General features: G+C 39.8%; 4 protein-coding genes across 4 annotated transcripts; 1 reads left to right on the forward strand and 3 right to left on the reverse strand.

The window, feature by feature from the left end:
• Positions 1 to 277: 277 nt before the first annotated feature.
• On the reverse strand, positions 278 to 1133 carry LOC108103827. The gene is made up of 2 exons (XM_017209513.1): positions 1005 to 1133; positions 278 to 871 (listed from the first exon to the last, which is right to left on the reverse strand). Exons 1-2 carry the CDS (start codon positions 1039 to 1041, stop codon positions 606 to 608), a joined length of 303 nt encoding a protein of 100 aa, XP_017065002.1. The 5' UTR covers positions 1042 to 1133; the 3' UTR covers positions 278 to 605.
• A 17103-nt stretch (positions 1134 to 18236) lies between these two features.
• Positions 18237 to 19573, reverse strand: LOC108103950. Its single transcript, XM_017209714.2, has one exon. It carries the CDS (start codon positions 19571 to 19573, stop codon positions 19010 to 19012), a length of 564 nt encoding a protein of 187 aa, XP_017065203.1. The 3' UTR covers positions 18237 to 19009.
• A 46-nt stretch (positions 19574 to 19619) lies between these two features.
• Positions 19620 to 21867, reverse strand: LOC108103948 (nipped-B-like protein B). The gene has a single exon (XM_017209712.2). The coding sequence runs from the start codon at positions 21285 to 21287 to the stop codon at positions 19620 to 19622; it is 1668 nt and encodes a 555-aa protein (XP_017065201.1). The 5' UTR covers positions 21288 to 21867.
• Positions 21868 to 22302: 435 nt separating this feature from the next.
• LOC108103949 (ubiquitin-conjugating enzyme E2 11) lies at positions 22303 to 23656 on the forward strand. The gene is made up of 2 exons (XM_017209713.2): positions 22303 to 23120; positions 23179 to 23656. The coding sequence occupies exons 1-2, from the start codon at positions 22617 to 22619 to the stop codon at positions 23440 to 23442; spliced, it is 768 nt and encodes a 255-aa protein (XP_017065202.1). The 5' UTR covers positions 22303 to 22616; the 3' UTR covers positions 23443 to 23656.
• The last annotated feature ends 2068 nt before the right edge of the window (positions 23657 to 25724 follow it).

Below are 25724 nucleotides of genomic sequence, written 5' to 3' on the forward strand. Positions count from 1 at the left end.
AATAGTTGTCCAAATGTGGAATGTCATACCTCATTTTAATCGCTAGTAAATTTCCATGAAAACTGCATTCACAGCTAAAAATATTGATTTTAGCCATTTTTAGCTAAATTTGATAATCAAAAATGCTAATTTAGGGTTGTCATCATTTTCCCCCTAAAACGACTGTATTTTGTTCATAACGAAGCCAATAATGGAATAAGGAATGCTCTATCTCATTGTAATCGTTATTAAAAGCAGACGGTCAGTGATAAAAACGGTTATATTCCATCGTTGGCTGCATAGAACAGACGATCTTTCGGCTAAGGGTCTGGCTCTGATAAATCTAGAACTAAAACCCTTCAAGGAATATTAACCACAATATTTTTATTAGAACAATAAATTTTAACAAGGTCAACATTCGGAAAGTCTTTTCAAGCGCTGGCAGTCGTGGCCAACGCCACTCCTCAGCTCCTTGTTCACTCTGCCATCTACTTCTGCTCGTGGGGAGTGTTACCTGGTCTCTGGTTTCTGCTTCTTAGGAAGGCTTCTTCGGGAATCACTGCAGTGATGGAACCTTTTACGTTTAAATTTGGTTCCATACCAGAAGAAGGCAGGCGCCGATTTCTTTAATTCTCTTCTGGCTTTGGAAGGGACGATGACTGCTCAGCGTCCTCTGGCTGTCTTTTCTGAATCCTGTTCACCACCTCCCTAAATTTCGCATTAACCTCAGCCTCGGTTTCCGCCTCATCTCCTTCGGATCGAGCAGTACGCCAAACAAGTGGCTTTTTTTCCCTCATTGATGTCAACACGGCGTCATCGAATGTCTGACATGAAGAGCTCTTCTCCAAATACGACATGCCCACACTCCGTGGTACTTCTTCCTTGGTAATCTCTATTAAGAACAAGAATTGACAATTTATTAGAGATATGCGGCAGTTAATTTCAAAGATTCTTTAAAAGTTTTTGTACTGAATTTGGTTGTTTCACACGCGAACTTTGGTTTTATTTCGGTTTATTAACATTACCAATACGAGGAAGTGACTTCTCGTTTCCGTTTTCCATTCTAAGTTCAACTTTTTCGAAATACTTAAAGATAGAAAGAATTTTAGTGCTTCGTCTTCGAGCTGTAGTTGAATAACTGATGTTCAAAGCTAATGAAAGGCCTAACCCGGCTGACATTTTCCCTCAAAGCCTTCCTGATCAGAATTTTTTGTTAGAAACCTGAAACTGAGTTTTAGGCTTTAAAATCAGTATTTTGCCAAGAATGATGCAAAAAAGTGCCACACCTCGTTGAACTCATAATTTTATTTCCTATCGAATTGCATTCAAAGTGGAAAAAGTGTAGATTAACAATAATCGCAGATGGGATTAGCAACAAGTATCTGTGGACTCCGAATGGAAAGTGCCCATAAACACAAAGGATAAGCCGTGACTCAGTCCTTGAGCTGTTATACAAATTAAACGAAGAGTTAAAATGTTCAAGAAATTCTTGAAGAGTGTAAAGGGCTAGAACAGCGCATGATTCTAGAATTAACAGAGCCGAAGAGCAAAGGAAAATGTTCTCTTTAAATTTCCATTTGATTTCCATAACACTTAGCTAGGTTTCGAACCTAACCATAATTATTGAAAACACGAAAGGACAGCATCTTGCTGAAATCTCTTTCCTTACCAAAGCGCAGAATCCGAGAGTGAAATTGAGAAATCACGGCTAATAGAATTCGGTTAACAGGATGTGAGATGTGCCGGCTTCTATTTTTTGTTTTCGGACAGCGGTCTTTTAACTGAAATATCAGCTGAATTTTGAGTTCAAAACACACAAAACTCTTAACCCTTCTCGTTCTGATTTTGTAAGCCACCCCCTGCTCGAGGCATTCGAATAAATCTCAATTACCTGTGGCAACAAATCACTGGCACTGCTAATGTAGGTAAAACACAATAAAAAGTCTTAAGGATTTTCCACAAGCTCAACGTGAAGTATTTGTTTTCATTTGATCCAATAATAGCTCAAGAAGAGGCTAAAATATTTATTTGTTTTGCTCAGAAATACTGAAAGGCAAACGAGAAAACAAATCAATTTATAAGGATTTTGGTTTATGTTTGTTATAAAAATAAAGAAATATTTTTTTTAAAGATTTTTTGGATTTAAAATTATGGAAAAGTTGAGGAATATAGGATTATATTCTTTTAAGCTAGAACTTGTTTATAAAAATATTTAAAAAATAACACAAAAAAAGCTTATTTCTTCAAAAATATAAAATGTAATTATTAAGAACTTCTCATGTTGAAAAATAAGGGAAAAACACAGTGTCTTTTCTTAGGAAGTCTTTTAAAATATTCGAACTACCAGTAAAATCTGTAAAAAGTATCCCAGTTCCAAGATTTCTTAATTATAATTAACAAAAAAACAAAAGAAAAAACTCTTTCAAATTGGTTACGCATAAAGATTGGAGTTTCCCCTCCTCTATTTCTCTATTAATTGCTGGAAATCCACAGACAATAAATCAACCTGAGTAGCAGCTATCTTATTGCCGGAACATCAACTATATTGTTCTTTTAGAACGAGGGTGGGGGAGGAGTTTCTGTTTTTGTGTCGCATACATTTCGAGGCATTTCCGGTTCCCAACGTCTTCATTTTGCAGTCATCACGTTTCAGCCCGTTTCCTTTTTTCCAACCCCATTTTACCCCGCCTCTGGCACATTTTCGCCTTTTAATTTCGCACTTGGGTCATTTTGTTGTTTGGTGTGGATTATAAGACCACTTCATATTCATGCAACTAACAACCGACGTAGCCGGCACACAACAACAACAAAGAGCCACCCACCTCCCTTCAAACCCCTGGAAAGCCAGACATTTGCTACTTCGAAGTGGCCAAAAAAAAAAAAAGCAAAGGCGGGTGTAGGCATAAAAACCAGCTGCCTTTTGTATTTAGCCACAAACAAAAAACAAAAAAGGCTGGCCAAAAGTAAGAAAAAGGGGGTGTGGTCGAAGGCGGAGGAACAACGGCAACAGCAACAATAAACATTCCCAGCGACTGGCTGGCCAAGTGCAAGCTGACCAAAATGAAAGGCCAAAAGGTTTTACGCCAGGGCAAGGAAGACAAAAAAAAACAGTCAACGGAAGGCAAAGGAGACGAAAAAGGCCAGGCCAAAAACGGACTTGGCCCGGGAAAACTCTATTTCCGCACGGCAAACAAAGTTTTTGGGGAAATTTTAAGAAATTAGCAAGTAAATATTATTATTTATCAAGAAATTAATCAAGTTTTTAAATATTTAATAAGCTAAATTAGGTCTAATATTTATGTTAAGAACTGCCTTTTTCTAAGTTACTTTATGTTTTATATTAAAAATATAAATTTTAGAAATTATTTTAGCCATTATTCCCATCATATTGTAGAGCTAAAAGTCTAAGCTAATTATTTAGAAATATAAAAGTCTTGATATAAATATTTTAACAATTTCTCTCAGTGCACAAACACTTCAATGTCTGCCATTCGTCGTTGCTGGGACAATATGATGGAGTAGAGGAAAAAAGAAAAAGAAAGGCACACGGAAAACACAGAAAGTGGAGCTCACAAAAGTAACAACTTAATTTCTACTCCCTTTTACCAGAGCCTGCTGCTTGGTTACCCTTTTGAATTCATACTGGCCTCATACACTGGCATTCCATGGAAATATTGAAGCGTAGTAATGGTCCATCAATCGGAGTGTCTGAAATGGATGGAACTGGCAGGACATTGCGGCTTTTCGAAGAAGTTTTTAACAAGTTTTCGCTTTTTATTTTGCCAGAGAAAATGTTTTAATAACGATTTTGTTGTCACTTTTTCTACGTCCTTAACTAATGGCAAAATATTACATACTTCTAAAACAAAACAATTTTAAACCAAAAAAAGAAATCAAATTAGTCCTTTTCCAACGACTAATTCTTGCCTTGAAAATTAGCCAAAAGCCTTGGCTAACCGAACTCATTTCCCTTAAGCTCTATTAAGAACTATCATCAGGTGTCTCTTTGTTAGTTACCCTTGACCCTATCCCCTTGCCGACCAACCTCTTCAACGCCCACTTAAGCCGTATAATACCAATTTAGAATCCCAGCGATGGGCGAAAAAGGGAAAGAAACTTCAGCTGCCAAGGCAAGCGCCTTAAATAACGGGCAAAAAGTTGGTGGCCTCTGTTACACGTCCGTTTTGTGGGCCACTTTTATTTATATCAACATATATCCACTGAGAAAAAGTATTAGGGAATTGCCTTTTGTTTGTGTTGAATCCAAAAAATTGATTTTACCCTAAAAGAAAAGTAAGATTTGCTTATTTTCTAGTTAATTTTGATTAGGTCCGTATTTTGGAAAAACCATAGCATACTTTTCAGTGGCCTAGAAAGTCTACCATTAGAAAGTCATTTAAATTAAGAGCTATTTCTGTGAAGCTTCCCTATTTTCTCAGTGCATTTATATATAATTCATTTCTTTATTTTTGGCTTTGCTAAATGTCTGGGAAAAAAAGTGGGAACAAAAAGCCGGGGTCATAGTTCACAGCTGTTCATTCGTAGCGCCTTTTTCAGCCACTTGTTTTGCGACCCGTCCAGTTTTTTTCGTTCCGCTTCCGCTTCTGTTTCTCTTTTCGCTGCTCCCCTTTTTTATTTTCTTTAATTTTTGTTTTTTTTTTTTTGACTTCCTGCTTTTCTTTTCGGGGTTATTGTTGTTGATAATTTGTTGACCATCACATTTTCCGCACATTTTGCGTCTACATTTTATTGCCGGCTGCGAACTGCGAACTGCGAACTTGGAACTTCTTCATTTGGCTCCAACTGTCGCGCTTTCTCTGTCTTTCTTCTTGGGGATATTGCCCTCCTTCTCGCACGCACTTCATGCATTATTTAACTATTTTCTGTCCGCCATTATTCCCTCTTCTACTATATTTTTGCCCTGTTTTGTTTTGTTTTAATTAAAAGTGCTGACCGCCAAAGAGCTGTACCTAGTTTTCCCCCACCCCCCCACTGTGGGGAGGGTTTTTAGTGCCAACCCTCTCTCTTTCGGATTTTCCCCATTTTCCTACGACCCTCCGACCCGTTGTTTTTCCACTTCTCGAAAGCATGTCTGTGCATTAATGTGGCTTATAATCAAGATCCGCCAACAAAAAGCGTAGCAAAGTGGAGTCGAGTCAAGTGGAATGGAATAAAAAGTTGTTCGTCCTGCTTTTTGGCCACATCAAAGGCAAGGCCACTCCAGCCCCCTATTTTAGGACCAGTTCTATCCCATCCCAAGACCCATCCCTCCTCTCTCGAGTTCCAGAACCCATCCTCATCCATCGATTGTGGTCGCATTTTGTTGTTTATGTTGTATTTCGCCATTTCGCTCTGTCGAAACTTTCATCATCCGCTTATCTCCGTTTGCGGTTTTCATATATCCCCGATATCCTAGATGGAAATGCTGAAGTATGGGGGTGGGCTATATATGAAGATAGAGGGGAAATACTTAATAAGTTGTATTACAAAAAAATCAAAAGGTGGACCAAATATTTGGCATTTTTTAATAAAATAAAATTCGATTTTTTAAACTAGAAACTTGCAAAAATCCAAAGAAAAACCCCAGAAAAGCATCTGCTAAAAAATATTTAAAAAAAACAAAAAACAAAGAGTTAAGCTGAAGATTATTACACGTTTCAGAAAAGCTTTTAACCCACTACTTCATTTCAGAAAAAAAAAAGTAGGAAAAGATCTTCCGCTTGCATACCTTGACCCGGTGACCCGATTTGCCGACTTTCGCTCGATTCATTTCAATATTGTACGATTTGCCGGATTTTCCTGAGGTGAATGGAATTAAAAGAGTGCATGGTGGTTGGGCAAAAGAAAGGGGGGGATAAATTAGAAAGGTCGGATGGAAAATTCAGGAGGCGGTGGCGGGGTGGCAGACAGTGAAAATGGGTTAGGGATGGCTGAGAAAATTAACGACACGGCGCGGTTTTCATTTGTTTTCTAATTTAAATTTATGTTTATGAGTTATGACTAAGAGAGAGAAAGAGAGTGAGACAGGAAGAGGGAGGGCAGCGGCCCGCCCACTTATAATTATGAGTTTCTGGTTCTAGGCTCTTTGAGGTTATGTTCACAGGCAGGCTATTAATTTTTGAGCACTTCGTTTCGCGGTCTCGGATTAGTTTACAGTCCATTTGGAAGGCGTCCGAGATGCGGAAGGCGGGGGGTGGAGAATAGGAAACTTTCGAGTAATTGGATGAACACTGGCCAACAGGCGAATGAGTAATGTGGTGGGCCAAATTGACAGATGGGCTGAAGTCGATTCACCAAACAAATTCCACTTCAAAACGATGGAGTTGAGGATAATTCCGGCTCGAATTATGAACGACTTTGTATGGACTTATTTATGTTTTCCCAAGATCTTGTTGAAATTCTACCTTTCATTAGTCTTCCAAAGTAATTGCGCTTTTGTTGGGGGGGGGGAATCTTTCCAGGATAGTTAAGTAGATAAGAAGATGAAAGAGAGAGCTTGACTACTAATACCCTATACCTTGACAAAGTCTGCTAATCTATATAGTTTTAAGGGACTTCCATCTTAAAGCTTAAATAGCTTTGATTTTTCTTCTCTTGTTCAAGTTTCTTCTATGAATTTCCCATCATATCATATGTAGTTTCATTAAGTTTTTCCATCTTGGCAAAAACACAAAGTACTCATTGAATGCCAAATGCGTGTGATGTTCATTTTTGGTACTGCGTAACCGTATTCAATATTTCGATGCTTTGCTGATGCGGCATTCGCCTGATTTTGCCCAAAAGAGTCCTAAAATTCGCGAGCCAGGAATGGGCTTGGGGGGTGCGAATTCCAGGATAGTTGGCCACAAAACGGGACTGAGGTTAAGGCCATGCCCTCCTCGGTACCTAGTACACAACCCCCCCCCTTGAGAGAGAGGGGAAAAAAATTCATTTATTATTAAAATCACTTTCGTTGCAATGAGGATTCCAAATGTCCTATCGTTTCGTTTGTTTTTATTGGTGTGCGTTTGTCGTCATCTCCTCTATCACACATTCCGTCTCTTTCACACACTGTATGCTTCGTCTCTGTCGTGGCTTCTGTGTTTGTCCAAAATCCTGACGGAGAATTGTCTTGAACTAGTCCAGTTCCATGTGTAATGTGCTCTGGTCCCAACGGCTGCTTCCCCTTTTTCCAGCCGCCATACCCTGAAATCCTTGCTCTATAGACCTCTTCTTCTTGTAAGTGCTGTGCGCTTGGCTTTTCTATAGCTGAATGTTTGAGATTGTAGATTAAAAAAAGTTTACATTTTATTGTTTAAAATACTGATTAACCTTTTTTTGGTTTTCATTTAAGTTGCTTAAGTGAGAAGAAACTTGAATTGCTTCACGTTTTAACTTAACTTAACCTAACTAATAATTTAATAATTTTTAAACCTTTTTTAACAGCTTTTCTGGTATTTGAATGTAAAATTTCTTATTTACAGAATAAGCTTAAATAGTTAAGAATTTTAAATAAATTTAAATTGTATTTTTTAGCCATTTTTAGCCCCAGCATTTGTCGAGAATCGCAACTCTCTTCCTTTAAAGCCGCCCACCGTCCAGCCAGTTTTTGGGGGGCCTTGCTGTTGGTGGGTTAACAAGTGTCATATGTGGTTGCTGGATGTATCTCCATCTGTCTGACTGTGGTAATGGCACATCTACTACTCCGTATTTGCTCCTTCCGAATCTCCAGCATCATCCCCACTAACAACATCAACCACCATACCATACTTCGACGAAACAGGAGCACCTGTCTCAGGTCGTAGCATATTCCTTGGATTTAACTCAAGTGTGCTTTGGAGATTTTGTAGCCGCTTTAAAACGTTATGCACCACAGGACATCCTCTGCCCCGCATATATATATATGTATGTATGTATGTGTATATCCCATTCCCATATATCCTTTTTGGGTTGTTTGTTTTTGTGTTGTTTTGGGCTGCGCAAAATGTCAACGAAAGTGCAAATAAAATCTAATGGCGAAATCATTGCAAAAGTTACGAACACAGACGTGTTCCGACGTGTATGCGTGAAAAATCTCTCTCTCTCTGTATGGCTAGGTGAGCTATGTACATGTGTATGGGTATGGGTGAGTCCTTAATGGGCTTGTCATTTGGTTTGTCGCACCCGCGTGAATTTGTTTTTATTCCAGCATTGCATTTTATGAGTCGGTCGGTCGGCATTTTTCTGGTTTCTTTTTTTTATTTTGTTTTGTGTTTGGGAAACGCATTTCGCATTTTCCACAACCACTTTTCTGAAACACAAAAAAAAAAACAGAAGAGGAAAAGAGAAAACAGGCAGACATTCCAGCGATTTAATGACAGGAAAGTCGAGGCAACCGTTTTGCCATCATCATTGCAAAAATCTCGTTAGGGATATATTAGTCTCCAGTCAAAAGACGCACAAACTTGGCCTTAACTTTTAAACGATTTCGGTTTGGCTTTCACTCAATTCAAGCCAAAATATCCAGTGACATTTGTGTGTTAGCAGTTCGAATGCTGCTTTGACACTGAGTGAGACATTTTAGGGCAGTTGTTTTTAAACACCAAAAAGGGGTTTCTTAGCTTGACTTTTCTGCTGAACAAGTTGATCTTTAGTCTCGTGAGGGTCTGCAAGCAGATCATAACTTATGAAGTTGCCTAAAAATATGTTTTAAAAAGTCCTCTCTAAGGATTTGGTTTACTTTTGAACCTTTTTACTTACATTTTTTTGTTTTAAAGATATTAAATAATCATGTTTCCTGGCCAATTTCATTTGGTTTAAGCCAATTCCTAATCCTCTTTCGCACTCGCACTTGATTCAATTTCAAAATATTTTCCTGCCACCTAAAAGGGAAGGAAAGGAAAGGAAAGGCAAGTGGAAAGCTTGGAAAACAGGATGATGGGAATTCGCAGGATGTTGGGCCACTAAAGGTGCTCAAATATTTATGCCCCTTGTGGTGGATAACCGAAGAAAATACAATGAAACTAAATAAGAATATTGCGATATACAATAACCGACTCCCGCAGCCCAATCCGCTGAATAAAACATGTACACTGAGAGAAAATGTTGACTAGAATTGTCTTTTTTTTTACTTACTTTTAGTTTAGGTAAGCTTTAGGTAATTTTCTCCTCTGTAGGAAGTTTCTCTTTGTTCTCCAATTTTCATTTTTAAATCTAATTAATATTTTCTCTCAGTGTAACAAATGAATCTCCTCTTGCATAATCATAGGTGGGTTGCCCTGGCTACGGGATTCGCAATGAATTTCTGAATTTAGGCGCTGCTCTTCTTTGGATCTGTGGTGTGGCATTTTATGAAATCGCTGCCCTTATGAGATCCCTCCCTATCGCACATATGAGTAGTGCACAATTACACACATTTTTCTTTCTGCATTCTGGTTTTCCCTCTATACGTATAGTCTCTCTCTCTGTGTGTGTGTGTGTGGAAAGTGGGCGGCATCAAATATTTATGGACGTGCCAGGGGAAGCCGCCAAGCAATCGCTTCATATTCAATATTCAGTTGTTACGCGCGGCAAGTGCAGCAAATTGCCAATTCGCCATTCCAATAAGCCAAAACCAAATGAGCAGCAGCCAAACAATGGCCAAGTCCGCTGTCCCTATATATATGTGTATATTCCCTATATATATATATCCATCTGGATAAGGCCACTCTATCTGAGCAGGCCAAGGGCCAAAAACCATGGCAAGCTGAGACGAGACCAGAGATGGAATCGAATGGCTGCCTTCGAAGCAATTATCCCAGCCAACACAATAAAATCCACATATTGAGACGAGTCAAATATAATTCCATTTCAAGTCGACTATAGATAGATATATATATATAGATAGTGAAGGATTAGGCTTAAATCGGATTAAGGTTAAGGTGAGAATGTTTTTGGGCTGAGTTAAGTCTGTTAATTGGGGAAGTTAATCAGGAAAGGTTTGAGCCACAAATCAGTAATCAGAATCAGAATTTCATAGAATATTTAATAGAAGTTTACAAAATATTATTAATATGATAAGCTATTAAGTGTTTTCTTTTAATATTTAGTCTAAAAAGTAAGAAAGTTTCTTCAGTAAACTGATTTTCTTTTTATTTTTGCTTAAGCCAAGTACCTTCTTATTAGCCTTATTAGCTCATAAATTCGTTTTAGCTTATGTAAGTGGTGTCAAGGGTTAAGCGAAAATAATGACTCCAGCTTTAACCCCCACTGATGATGACCCCCCAAAAGTGCACGAGTATCTGTGTCCTGCATATGTAAATGCAATCAAATTTGCAACGGTCATTTGGCCAGCCAGCCAATCTAATGGCCTTTCGGTGCGGGGCGGGTGGCGTTGGCGTTGGCGTTGGTCATGACATGGGGGCATGGCATTTATATATTCATAAAGCAGCCACCGTCGCTGCATCTGAATGATGTTTACCTCATAAATAAATAATTGTTGAACACAAATATGTGGAACTGCACTGGCTGGCAGTAGCAGTAGCAGCAGCAAAAGCAGTGGCGGCGCGGCACCAGACAAATTACCAACGGGTGAAAATGTTGCCAAAAGTTCCTTGCCCCAAAAAAAAAATAGAGGAAAAAATAAACACACACACACACTTACTCTGTGTGCGTGTGTGTGCTTACAGGTGTTGTAACTGCGAAATGTTTAGCTACAGTGAGACTTTAGGTAGATTTTCCTTAGGCTTCCACAGTGAAAACTGTTCTTTTGCCATTACTTCCTCTCGAATTTCTTGAGTACTTAACTTAATTACGGCTTAGTAGTCTTCATTTTCTTAGTGGATCATCATTTTCATTGCACTTGCGTTTGGTAAAGCCCAGCACAGAAAAGACAAAGGCTATATATATCGTTATTGATGAGCCACGAAGCCAAAGCCAAATCGAACATTGAAACCAAAACCGCCTGTCACGGCTCATCAAGTTCGTCTTGAAGGCGCAAAAGGGAATTCAGTTTCACCCTAATGGGCGTGTACAAGTGCCCTTGCAGATGTGCCGAAAGTATCCTAAATGCAAAGGATTTCAAAAAGGATTCGAAATGGAGACAAACCCCCCTCGGCCAGTAGACATGCGAAATGTCAGTAGTATATCATTTTTTAGTGAAGTGCAACCGCAGCAGCCGCAAAAAAGGGCGGCTAGCTAAAGGGTAGGGGGGCGTGGCCTAGACCCAGACCCTCAGACAGACAGGCAGGATGCATATATACAAGGATACATTCAGACACGGATACTGGCCCAAAAACGCCCGCACTTGAATTAAACATCTTTCACATCTTTTGCAATTGTACGTTGAATCCTGCTTCCATATGCACCCATACATGTCCTGGCTATATGTGTGTGTGTGTGTGTGAGTGTGGGTGGGTGTGTGTGTGTGTGTGTTAAACCAATTTGTCTGACTGCCTGCAGATGTGTTAGTGAGCCTGCTGTGTTTCTTGTTTTTGTTTCTTTAACGGAGAGGAGATTGACTAGTTTGGCAAAAGTTAAAAAATGAAAATTTATTCAGAAAAATAATTATTAGCGCCTTAAAATTTCTTTAATAACATACAAAAATATTTAAATATTAAACATATTTTTATATTTCTGTAACTTTTTAACCTCCCCTCTGCTATTTTCTGCCGAAAACTAAAGCAGTTTCGTGGGCGGTGAATGGAATTTCATGTGAGCAGCTGCTGCTGCTGCTGCTGCTGCTTCTGCCTCGGCTGCTGCCTTTTTCTTCACATTTTCCTCCCAAAAATTTTCTTCTTGCTGCTCTTTTTTTTTTTTTTTTTTTGTGCCATCTTTTTGATATTAGCGCTGGCTGCGACGCCGTCTTGGCCGTCGTCGTCGTCGTCTCCGTCATAAGAAATTCATAAGTATTTCCGCTTGCCTGATTTTTGATTCGGTAATTAAAATGCAACTGAGATTGCGCTGCTCCACGTGTGTGTTAGCTGCCTTTTGGGTTGAAATTCTCGTACTTCTGCACACATTCGTACTTGCGCTAGCTATTTGTGCAGCCAACAAACATTTTTCTCATATATGCCAGACGTGGAAAACTTGGCGATGTTTTTTGCCTAGTTTGAGGTTCATGAATCTGGAATTTTATTTATTTGTTTTTTACTTGGCTTTGCCCTTTTCTTGTGGTCTCAGAACATCTTACTTATTAGTTTCTTAAGATAGTTTCTTAACGAAACAGAAAAGAAAGCAGTCTAATAAGTTGACAAGTTTCTGATTAAATAATATTTATAATTTGTATTTTAGTTAAGAGATTATTATGCTCCTTTGATTGGTATTAGAAGGCAGAATGTGCCACCTTCTTATGCTTCGTGTCACGAGTCATCTCACATCACTAATACCCATCAAACCGTGATTGTTTTTGCCAACTCACATATTAAGATATATATACAACACATATATATATATATAAGGGATATATAGATGGGGAAGAACTGGGTGGCGTGGGGCAACTGTTATTCCAGGTGCTCCCTGGGCCCGACAGCTGATTGCTTTGGCATTGCAAGTAGTCGAGCTTTGATTACTCGAACGGTTTCTAAGCACCAAAAGGGGACCCAAGGCAGCCCAAGACCGCCCAGGACCAACCCAACAACAAGAACACCACCCACCATCCGTTTACAACCCCCGTTCATTCCGTTTGGTTCCATTCTGGGGCAATGCAACAGTGGCAAAACGCATTATCTGCTTCAGCTGTCAAGTGGAAAGTGGAGAGTGAAGAGTGGCAGTGTGGCAGGGTGGCAGGGTGACGGTAGGGGGGGGGGAAATCAGCAAGTGGAGAGCGCAAAGCGGAGCTAAAGAAATATATTTTGCAATTTCATTTACAAAAGTTTATCTTGGAGTGCGCGATTTGCGCCAGGAAACGGACTGCGACTGCGACTGAGACTGAGACTGCGACCAGGTACCAGGTGGAGGAGGCCCAGATTCAGATGGAGGACCAGAACCAGGACCAGGACAAGTACCAAGACCAGAACCAGGCTCAGGACGAAAAAAAATATCAAACCATCAAATGTCAAAGTAGTGAGGTCGATGCTATAAATACTCTAACTTAGAGTAAGTATGAAGATTCAGCAACTTCCTATGAAGTTTTCTTTAAAAAGTTAGTTAAGTTATTCTTCTCAAAAGTTAAAGACTTAATATGTACGTTAAGTTTCTATTTAAGAATAGTTTTTTTTAAGGTTTATTAAAAGCTTAAATATAATATTAACTAAGAATATGACTAAGCATGAGGACAAAGACATAAGCTCTCTTGTAGGGCATCAAAAAAAACGAATGAAAGAAAAACTAATGGCATCAAAGAGGAAAATCAAATATTGCTCAAGTGCCACTGGCAGCCGCACCAGCCAGCAACCACAACAACAACCAAAACAACAACAACAATAACAACAAAAGCAACATCAAGCCGATTATCGTGGAAAACCGTGTAAGAAAACATGCAGATGGTCCAAAAGGAAAGTTTTTGGCCAAACGATAGACCGCAATGCTGCCAAAGTCAGAGCCATAGCCATAGCCATAGCCATAGCCAGAGACTCAAGACTCAAGATTCGAGATGAGTTTCGTGGAAAAGCGATGGTGGAAAAGTGGAAAAGTGGGCGGGGGCCAGTCAAGCAAACAGGGAACAAGTTTATATGATTTTGATGAATTTCCGTGGCAACGGGGCCAAAATGAAAGCGCGACTCGATAAGTAGCAGTTAAGATTTCGCTGCTCTTCTCAATATCCGCATGGTCAAAAGGGAGGCGAGAGTTTTTGGTTTTTTTTTTTTTTTTTTGCCCAGAGCTTACCTTTGAGTTTAATATCAGGGAAAAAGATGATAGGAAAAACGTTGGCGGCAGAGGTTGAGGAGGAGGAGGAGGAGGAGTGGCAAGACAAGTCCTGTGCCACTCTGCCACTGGAAAGTAATTTCCTGCAATTTAAACTAAAGAAAAATAAGGAAGCGTCTTTGATTTCCGCGTGAAATGCTGTGGGTGGTTGGATGTTGGCTGACTTACTATATATATAAAGATATATACCTATATATAGAGGCTGTGAGGAGGGGTCGAATTAAAGTTGATTCAATTTATTATTAGCCGCCGTTTATTGGATAACCGACAGCGCTGCAAATTGCAATGTCGATGTCGCTCTATTTTGCGTCATTCGAATAAATCGAATGAATGCCATAAACCAAATTAATCGAATAGTCGTTTATTGAACCATAGTTTGAAACTATTTTCAGACTTAAACGTTGTTTAAGAAAATTATGGCAATGTGTTTAAAATGTTTGTTTCTACTTTTGGCTGATAAAGATATATCTGAGCAGCCTTAGCTTAGATTTTTCATGTTAAGACGGCATTTCTTCACCAAAAGTTAGTTAAAATTCATCAATAAACTTCTTCTAATTTCCATCTTTCAGTTTACATTTTCGAATCTTAACTTAGCTGCCCTTCTGCCAAATATTTCTAAGCCATTTCCAATGCTAACCTATCGGTAGCTGCTGTTGCTGCTATTTCTCCCCCATTTTTCCCATTATTTGTTTTTCTTTTTGGTGTGGCACTTGGGGCAGACACTCCTTCCCCATTTAGCTGCGACACCAAATGAAATGCCTGAGGGCAGTAAATTTAAACGCCCGGCAGGAGTTGCTTCTTGTTTGGTTGCTGAGGAGGTTTAGTATGGGAGAGGTTGAGGAGCTGTAGGGAAGGTTACTGAGGAGTTGGCCAGGGGAAACGGCAATGGAACGCGGTTTTTGGCCGCATGGCGAGCGGAGTATTTACCGCCATGTGCATAGTTTGCAAGTCTGCGCGGCGGCGACACCTGCAGGAATGGTGGTCACTCCGGTTCCTTCTTGTCCCTCTCCCTGTCCTTGCCTGTCCCTGTCCCTCTCCCTGTCCCTCTCACTGTCCCTCTACCTGTCCCTTTCCCTGTCCACATCCAGGACCAGACTGGAGAGCAGACATGGCCACTAACAACATCAAAAAGTGCCAAGTGCCAAGTGTTTGCGTTGGTCGCCAAAACGCGGCCCTACAAATTGTTTCTCTTCTCCTGTATTTTGATACCCTGCAAAAGCTGCTCTAGAGGTATATTTGTGCTAGATAGAAATGAGATTTATATAAAAGTATCAATAGAAATAATGCTTGCAAAGTAGAGAGTTAAAATATAACTTTATTTAGGATAAAACTATTAAGAATTTCTTTTTAAACATAACCAAAATGCCAGAAAAGCTAATTTTAAAATGCTTTTGGTAAATATTATGTTAAAAATTTGAAAATATTTATAAAAATTAAGGTACAAGCTATCAGGACACATTGTAAAAGTAGGTTTATAATATATTTTTTACGGCTAAATACTTATTGATAAGATTAAAGACAGACTTAAGAGAGGTTTTCCTATGCCTTCTTTTTCCTACTTTATTGATTGATTTCCACTCAAACTATAGATAATGGGTACTTCAAGGTCGTGTTAGCCCTAAAAAAAAGGTGTCCTTGTTTTTAACCGTGTGACATTTTTCTTTTTTATTTACGGAAGGGGAGTGTTCAGCCCTAATGTGAACTGGTCCAAGTTTCCTTCATCCTGTTCCTCTCCAAATTTTTTTTAACTTTTTCTTTAACTTTTTTTTTGCTTTTTTGTTGGCTTGTTTTGTTTTGTCCACTTGTTGGCTACTCTTTTATGCACATCGATTTTCGCTCAGTGCTTTTTATTTGCCAGTCCATGGTGGAAGGCGGCGGGGATGGTGGAGGGGCAGTGGAGTGGCAGTGGAGAAAGGTGGAACATCGTACATCGGAGTTGTTTGTTTGGCACTGTTTGTTTATGTGCCGTAACTGGTTGGTGAGAAGAATAAAAAAAAAGGGGGGAGGATAAGATGGGTGAAAACAGGACAGGAAAAATGTTGGGAAAATTGGGGCGTGGCTGGAGGGGCAAGAGAGGTAGAGAGCAAAAAAAAAAAAAAACCCGACGGCACGGGGACAAAACTTTTTAAAGCGACATTTAACGATGCCCTTAAGTTGAGCACAACACTTTCCAGGACCAAGTGAGTGCCACATGAGTGCATTCATTTACTCACTTGCACCCACACAGAGACAGAGACACCCCCCTCCCACTGTAGCTTGCAACTTCAACTCAGACTCAAAATCATGAGTCCAGCGAGTACTCACTTGGCACCCAAACCAATTAAACTCCATCCTTAGTTGGTATAAAAAGTAAATTTTCAACTTACAAATTACGACCTGCGGCGGTTAAAGTGATCGGTTGAGGGTTTTTTATTTTCTTTAAAGAAAAGCCTTTAGAAGTCTTCTTAAAAAATGTTAAATGTCATTAAATGAACAGAATATTGGTTGAAGTTTTAACTTCTCTTTCTGATCTCCTAACTACACTTTCCTTTTTTTGATCCTCAAATCAGTACCTATCTTAGTACCAGTTAGTGACTTTTAAGTACATATACTACCCCCAGTTAGTAACAGTTTTAGCTGCATTCGCAGTTAATAGAAACAATTTTCGACCAGTCTAACAAAGTTTTTAGCCAAGTTAAGGTGGCCCTTTTGACACTGACGTTTTGGCAAATGGCGGATGGTTTGCCAACGCTTCAAGTACGGCGACAAATCGTGCAACAAAGTCAAATGCACTTCATGGAAAACTAAAGGAAAAGTGTGTTGTAGCGTATGTGTATGTGTATATGTGTATGTGTGTGTGTGGAAAATTGACAGAGAGTGGGGTGTAGTGGAGTGGCTGTATGTGTGTAGTAGTACATGTGATGATTCATTTTGCAATATTGCATATTGTGCGTCGCACTTAAATTCAATTAAGCTACAAAGGCAGTTGCACACAGTACACACATGCAGTAACACACAAACACACATGCAGTACAAGGCAGCCATGAGCTGGCACCATCAACATCGCACACACACACACACATACAGGAGAACCGGGGACCACAAGCGTCCAATAACCCATCAGTTGTCGCGTCAGAAAAACCCAAAGCGAGCCACCCTAGAGTGAACCACCCACTGAAGTAACGGTGGCTACACTTTATAGCATTGCCCTTCGTGCACTCACTCATTCATTGATTCATGCACCAATTCGCCCCACTCATTCAATCATTTCTGCCGAGTCCTCCTCAACGATATCGCTTTAGTTTCCACCTCCGAGAAGCTTCAAGATGGCATTGGCAATGTTGTAGCCAGCAAATTCTTCAGATAAATGGCTTAAAAGAATTCACTTTTGAGGTGACTTAAGCTTAAGCTACCTTTTAGAGGTAGTTATAGGACTTAGTTTAGGGATTTGTTAATGTGAATAATAATCTAGCTAGTAACTCAGTAAACCATCTCCTTGCCCAGAAATCCCAATTTACCATAGGGTATACCTCACAAAACTAGTGCCATGGTGTTTTTAAGGCGTGTTGCCTGGCATTTTGTGGGTGTGGCAGCAGCTCTCTAATTTCATTTACACGCTTTTCAACGCTACCCATCGGGCGCACCAATCGAGCTCCATTTAAATGTTTGCCTAGGTGCGCCATCCAAACGAACCACTCATCATCCACCAACCATTCCACTCATCTATCTATCTAACCACCCACTACTGAAGCACCCCAGCACACAGAGATACTCAGAGGTAAGTAAGTGGAACTTCCGGAGCTATACTATAGGTAATGCCTGGCTCTCGCTCGCATACATCCTTGGGTGCTTTCGCTTTTGAGCTTGAGTTTGCGTTTGCATCTCGCAGATGCCTCGCTGCCATGTAGAACTAATTCCATTAAAGCCAGCTCTAACTTGATTTTCAATTGACTCCTCATTTGCAGTGGTGCTTGGTTCTTGGTGCTTGGTGCTTGGTGCTTAGTGGGGTGGTGCTGTTTGGATGGTTGAATGGTAGCGATGGTTGGATTCGGTGGGTCAGGACGCGCTGTCAGCAATCAACATGTTCAATTGAGCATATCCTGCCGGCTGCAGGACACTGCCATACTGCCATACTATACCAGAGAAATGTGATTACCCGACGCTATTTTCCACATACATCCGTGCAGTGGCGTAGGCGTTAATTTTCTAGATGGAGGGGGTTTTCTTTAAGACATAAGTCTTAGGAACTTACCTCAAGATAATCTAGAAAATAGTTTAGAAGTAAAAAACCATTACGAAATATTTATTTATTGAACTTTTAAGAAGCAGATTGAGCATACAGAAACCCCTTAACGTAAGCCACTGACAGAAAGAGATGGGTAATAGGGCATAGAAAGAGATGGCAGGACAGAGAACACACAACAGGAAGAAAGTCCAGCGGGCGCCTTTTACATTTCATTGGATTTTATGCGTTTCACTTTATGCTGATGTTTTTATTATTAAATTTTCTTTAATTTTCATTTACATTTTCTGGCTTTCTTAGCGCTCTGCTCTATCACGCTCTATCTCGCTTGCTCCTGTTGCTGTCTCTCTCTCTCTGTTCTGGTCGTTAGTGTTGTCGCCAATGCTGATGACTCCTCTTCATTTTCACACTTTTCATTCAATTTATTGCATTTCGCAAATTGAGTGTCGCTTTCCTTAGATCTATTCTCGCCTTCTCCACTTTGCTTTCTCCTCCTGGCCACATCCTCTCATCATCCTGTCCTGTTTTCCTCACTTTCCTAATTTCCCCAAAAGAGAGAGAGAGAGCGCGAAAAATGGCAAAGAAGTATCTAAAAAGAAATAGAAGCCAATTTGATTTAAGGTTAAGGAATACTTAAAGAATGGGAGGGGAGTTTAATATTCCAGTTAATACCTTTAAGTTGCTTAACTACAGAAAGATCTTTAATTAAGTTTTTTACAAGCTGCATTTTAAACCACTATTTTTTGGTATTTTTAGTTAAAAAATAGGAATAGTTTTTGTTATGGTAGTGTGTTTTGTTTATTTTCTATTTTTTTTTAATTCTGTGCCAAAGAACTCTGTAAAATTGTAAACGTAAAAATTTGCCTTTCTATACATCCTTCTTCCTTATTTTCTGATCCTTCTTTTTTCTAATTTTCCCATCAAATATTTTCCATATTCTTAATTTCTTGATTCTTAATTTTTAGATTGATAATATTCTAAATTTTTTCTAATTATTTTCTTGAATTTTTACTTCGTAGTGTTCTCTATTCTTGATATTCTTTTTGGCACTTTCCTTACTTCCTTCTTATCCTCCTTCCATTTATCATAATTTTTCCCAATTCTTTTCTTATTTTTTTTCCAAATTTTCTTAACATTCCTCCAATTGATAGTTTTTCCTAAATCGCTTTCCTTACTTTTCCTCTTTGCTTTTTGCTTTAAGTAGTGACCGGCAATGGTCCGTCCCACCATGACGGCTAATTGACAGCCCACCTTCTCCTTGCCATTTTGAGTCAGAGCATTCATTTGACTTTCCGTTAGCAGAATGACACTGCCAGCTCTAATCAATTTAGCAGGACGATGGTTGGTTCGAAAATGATTAAGACTGCCGGTATAAGATATAGTACTTTCGGGTGAAAGACCAGATTTGTCCCACAACGTGATGGGTATCCTGAGGGGTAATTTCATGGAGGTTATCGTTTCAGCCCAGATAAATGTCAATTGCTGATCCAAATCGCATTTACCCAATATCTCATTCAATGGTATTTGCCTGGTCATTATGGTGATGGATAAGAGTTTCTGATATGGATCCATGTTATATCTACAATCATTGATCACACCCTCTAATTGTATCACAGCCTTACATTACAGGTCGATCAACGTTGCATTCTCCAAAGTCCAAATCGATAATCCGGGCCTCATTCAATCTCTGACGTAACCTAATCCATTGCAGGCAATGCACTGTGTAGAAATGCCTATTGATACAGTATTTACTCAAGAGCTCTCGGCAATTCGATAGCGTGCATTTGGTTATATAGGGAAAGGTATACAAATTATCGATTGGAATTGGCAAAGCCACTTTACCATACCGATTCCTCCTAACGAAATCATCATCATCATCAGTATATTCGAATATTTCTGTATGCGAGTCATTATCATTCGAGTTTATATAGCGAACTCGACGTACTGGTCTAGCTTGATCAACGGCCACACTTTTGGGTTCCGATGTTTGCCAAAGCGAAGTTCCTGGAAGCCAGGGAGTTTTGTTAAGGAATTGACAACCAAAGATTACATACTTTTCTTGGGGCTCGGAGTTCGTATATATGTCGTTTATACATTTCAACTGTAGTTCTCTTTTCTTTCTAGTCCATGATCGTAGATCCCGATAATCACTTTGTTTAGTTACTATTGTGGGAAGTTTATTGCTGCTTTCAGCTTGATTTATCACTGCATTATAATCTTTATCGATTTCTTTAACTAGATCTGTGACGAAAATAGAATCTTTATCGATTTCTTTAACTAGATCTGTGACTTTAGTGGAATCTTTATTGATTTCTTTAACTTGTTCTCCAGATATATAAGAATCATTATCGATTTCTTTAACTTGTTCTCCAGATATATGAGAATCTTTATCGATTTCTTTGACTACACCTGTAACTATAGTAGATTCTTTATCGATTTCTTTGTCTTTTTCTCCAGATTTATGAGGATCTTTATCGGTTCTTTTAACTTGGTTTCTAGATATATGAGAATCTTTATCGATTTCTTTAACTTGTTCTCGTGATATATGAGAATCTTTATCGGTTTCTTTAACTAGATCTGTGGCTATAGTAGAATCTTTATCGATTTCTTTAACTTGTTCTCCAGATATATAAGACTCTGTATCGATTTCTTTAACTACACCTGTAACTATAGCAAAAACTTGATCTTTTTCTTTATCCTGATCCATAACTGCAGCAGAATCATTCTTGCTTTCTTCAACTAGAACCTTAACTATAGCTGAATCTTTATCGTTTTCTTTACCTTTCTCCTTGCCGCTTTCTCTACTTTGATCTGTAGCTACATTCGAAACATTATCGCTTTCCTTTGCTTGATCTATAACCATAGTAGAATAGCTATTGCTTTCCTTGCCTTGATCTGTAGCTATATTCAAAATAATTTCAGTTTCTTCACCTCGATCCTTGACTCTAGTAGAATCCTTAGAATATTCTTTACCTTGATACTCCTTAACTAAGAAAGAAACTTTATCGCCAATAATTTCTATTTGAAAAGCCTTGGAACTTCTTGAGCTCTCATTGGATGTACTTACATTTTCATAACTCTTCTTAACTTGATCTGCGACTACATCAATGTGTATGTATATAGAAACTTTACTGCTTTCTTCTCCCTGATCGGGCTTACGATTTAAAGATTTTACATTCTTGAGAGTCTGATTTTCGGAGTCAGAAGATTCTATTCGAAGATCCTGTGAATTTAAGGAATTTCCATTGGACTTTGGACATTCATTTTCATCACTTAACTTGATCATTCTTAACTTGATCGATGACTATGCTGGAAACTTCGCCATCATCGAGCTTGTTTCTTAAGTTGGGTTTAAATTCCATAGAGTTTTGGCTGTCGGAGCTTGATAATTGCAATGGAAAATAAGGGCCACTTCTTGAGCTTTCATAGGATAAACAGGAATATTCATCAGAAGACGTTATTATTTCTTCGAATTTAATTGAGTTTCTTCAACATATGTAGAACTTTTTATGGGATTTTCTATTTCATTACAACTTACTTCTTGCTTTTCAAATAAGTTTCCCGCAACATCGTAACATTTAGATATCCGTCGTTTAACTTGGGAAACCTCCGTGACATCAATTTTGTGTTTCTTTTTAGTTTCATTCAACTTCTTGTTAGTCTGCCTTATTCTTTAGGCCTTTTGTCTTGCGAAATTTTGTTAATCTGGGTAAACATTTCCTGTTAGTAGTCTCACCCAAGAAAGAACTTCTCTTTCCAATCGAATGATTCGTCTTTCCGGCTCTATCCAGCGATTGAGATCGACTGCTTTTCAAGACACATTGCGAATTATATAAAATGTCTTTCCATTGACGCTGAAAGCTTGAGTTCATATTGGACTTAACGATTTCAAATGCCTAAATCTCAGGTCGAAGCAGAGTATGTAGGTATTGGTGTGGCACGTTCCACAGAAGCCCTTCTGTTTCTTATTGCAACGCAGGCATAGATAGTGATCTTGCTGGCATACATAGACCAGAAACTGTTGTATTAACGAAAACGGCGATAGCATCTTATAATCGCAAGCTGCACAGTTCATGGTGGATTTTATTTAAAAATATATATATTGTAAAAACAATATCAGCTTTTGTTAGAATATTAAGTGAGATTAAGTACTGAATAGAAGTAAAGTTTCAAATTGATTTCAAAAGCAAGGCAGGAGTTGATGCTTCCGGTAGATGACGCTGCAAAAGGCGCCATCTATTGATGAAACCATTAAAACGCCCAAGCAGACATGGCTAGATCTGCTGGGTTAGCGATCTTTGATCAGGAAAACAACCTTTAATTCTACGATATGGTTTTCGTATAACTTTATGAGATATTGATTTGCATGCAGAAATATCTAACAACCCATTTTGGCTTCCCCTTATAAGTAGCCCTTGGAATATAGTTCACCGATTTGAGCTCGAAAATCAGTAGGGCTTTGCGCATTGGCTGAAAACGAACAAACGAGCAAACAAGTCTTCCAATAACATGTGATCCAGCCCCGCTCAATCAAAATTACCTAAAGCCATATCTATATACAAGTTAAAATCCTAACAAAACTCGAGAAACGAAAACAGGACGAGAACTTAACAAAATGTCCAGCGAGCAGTCGAACAATCAACCGGAAACGGAAACGGGAACGGTAACGGAAAATCAAGTCGAGGCTGAATCACAAGTAGAACCCATTGAAGTTGAAGCCTTGTCGATCGCCAGTATGACCAGTTCCGAGGATGAGGCAGCAGCCAGCACTAGCCACAGTCCATCGGGAAAAGCGGACAAGGCACAACCAATCAGTGGCTGTGTGGTGCGAATAAAGCGGGAATTGCAGGATATACGGAAACATCCACCACCGAATTGCAATGCTGATATGTATGAGGAGGATCTATTTCGTTGGACGGCCGGTGTGGACGGACCAGCTGGCTCCGTTTACGAAGGCGGTCATTTCCGGTTGGACATCCGATTTCCGTCCAGCTATCCCTTCCGGCCGCCACGCATCCGGTTCAACACCAGGATATACCATTGCAACGTGGACAGTCGAGGTGCCATTTGCCTAGATGTCCTCGGGGAACGATGGTCGCCAGTGATGAATGTGGCCAAGGTTGGTTTTGTGATTTTCCATTTCATTCTTACTAGTTGTTACTTTCTACCTCGCTAAGGTCTTGCTATCCATTTACGTGCTGATGAGTGAGTGCAATCCAGAGGATCCGCTGGTCATGTGCATTGCCGATCAGTATAAGACCAATCGTAAGGAGCACGACAAGATTGCCAGACACTGGACCAAGCTGTTTGCCATGACCAAGGCCCAGAATAACGATAAAGAGAAGGTTAAGGAAGTTGATAAAGATGAGGATAAGGATCAAGATCAGGGTCAGAGTCAGAGTCAGGAACAGAACGCAGTGCCAAGTCAGCCAGAAAATTAGCAGTCAAAGAAGAAGAAACAGCCAATGCCCAAAGGTCAAAGTTTTAGCCCCATTAATCAGACACTAACATAAACACACATTAAACTAAAACCATTCTTATGCGCCTTTCTTGAGCCAATAAATTTTCAAATTTACTTCCACTCTATGTGATGGCTCTAGAATGTTTAATCCTGATCTGAACACAATATAAATATTAAAGTATCTTCAAGTCATATTTTCGAGGGCACTTCCTTCGCTTTAATGGGATGTTTTTGTAGTGCCAGTTGAGAGCTTCTCATGCTGCATACCCTTTGACCCACCGAAATGCCACCTCAAGGCAAGCAGTTTTCAAAATACTCCCGGCGTAATGTGCCACCACCACCAACACTAGCACTTCATACTGTGCCACCTAGTCCTTCCCTTCCAGAAATGCTGACTGTGTCAGATAGTCCACGCGGTCCTTTGGCCGCTCATGTCTATGAATATTCATGAGCTGCCAAAAAATGAACGTTGGAAAAACATCCACGGCCCAATGGACCCGTGGGTGGGTTGCTTTTGGTTAGCTTTGAAAAATGAATTGGAACGCGAACGGTTTAAGGATGCCAACACCTCCACCACCTCCACCATCACTACCACCACTACCATCACCAAGATGGCGATGCAGGCCATCAGCGATACAGGACACAAACAGCTCAAAGGACCAGGGCGTTAAAAAAGGTTTCCACACAACAAACGGGGTCACCTCAATTGACTGCGAGAATATATTCAAGCCGGCAATCTTTAAGGCCCATATGGAACTAGATGGCAGAGAAGGAGTGCTGCAAAACGCAAACACAATTAATGTCCTGCGAAAGGAAGGGATACCAACTAAGGGGCTTGGAAAACCTACATATAGGTCTTTGAGATCTTAAAACTCCACTTTTTGGAATACATATTCTACCAAACCATAAGTCACTTCTTAAAATACAATTACAAAGTTAGTAAATATTCAAGATTACCTATACTAACGAAAGTTAATATAACACTCCTCTAGTCCATGCAATAAGTGACAATATTGATACTGTCAGTTAGCGGAAATGCCAGAACGCACAGCAATCTCATGAATCCCAGGGTGATAAACGCATAACCCCAGTGACATTGGGGATGGCTTCCACCTTCTTCTTCATTCCCTTCACAACCACATGAAAATCCCTGGGAAACCCAAGTCTGGCCAACAATGTCATCAAAGTGCCCGAGTGCCGAGTGCCTTTCCAATATCATCCGCCCATTCCCTGTCTGCCGCTTGTCTGTCCCTTATTCCCCGACAAGTCAAACGTTAATGAACTTAAAGAAATTAATTAAAGTGCCAGGACACCCATAGTCCATGGCCTAAAGAGTACACCCAACACACACCACACACCACCCACCACCCACCACCCACCACCCAAATCACCCACATATGTTGCACATACATACTCGTACATAACATACATAGTGTATAAAGAGCTCGCAGCTTAACGCCTGTCCCGATTCCCGTTTATTGGAAACGACATCCGGGCTGGACGTCAAAGTCCTTGCCTTGGCCGCCACCATCACCATCGCCTGGCATCGCATCGGATCGGATCGAATGGCTTTCTTCCCGGGGTAAATGCAATAAAAGCAAGTTGCTCCCACTGAGACAACTTGACCGTTAAAAATGAAGTCAGCAGATGGGCGATATGCGAGTTTTCACTGAAGTTCACTTAAAAACGGCCTCGGAATGCCCTTAATCTGTATTTTTCTTAATGGACAACGAATCAAACTATAATCCTTATAACTTATGAGGCTTATCTAACTATTTCTAGTTAAGAGGTCATAAAGATCTAGAATATTAGCCTTTTTGGAAAAATTAATCAAAAATGGCACCAGAATCAGAGGCTGCTTGTTTATGGAGAACTCTGAAACCAACTTATTAAGATAAAAGACATCTTTCGAAGTTTTCTAAACATTCCCAATCAATATGTGTCACCTCGAAACTGCAAAATGGGGAGCAAACCACACAAGTGATGACTTCATCGCAACTTCCTGCACCCGTTCTCATTAACCCCCAGATATGGCCCCTTAGCGGCAAGCTGAACCAACGGTTACCCTCCGCTTAACCCTCGACACTGCCACCGCCACCGCCACCGCCACCGTCGTAGCCGTTGAATGTGTCAACCGCCGCAGGCGTCGCTACATTCGCACCCGGGTTAATCCCACAGAGTCGCCCGATTCCAATTGGCAATTGGCAATTGGCGATTGCCGGCAAACAGGCAAATAGCTTGGACAATCCGTCATAGCTTCGA

The sequence above is a fragment of the Drosophila eugracilis genome, unplaced genomic scaffold (assembly GCF_018153835.1).
Source record: "Drosophila eugracilis isolate 14026-0451.02 unplaced genomic scaffold, ASM1815383v1 contig_408, whole genome shotgun sequence".
Lineage (NCBI taxonomy): Eukaryota > Metazoa > Arthropoda > Insecta > Diptera > Drosophilidae > Drosophila > Drosophila eugracilis.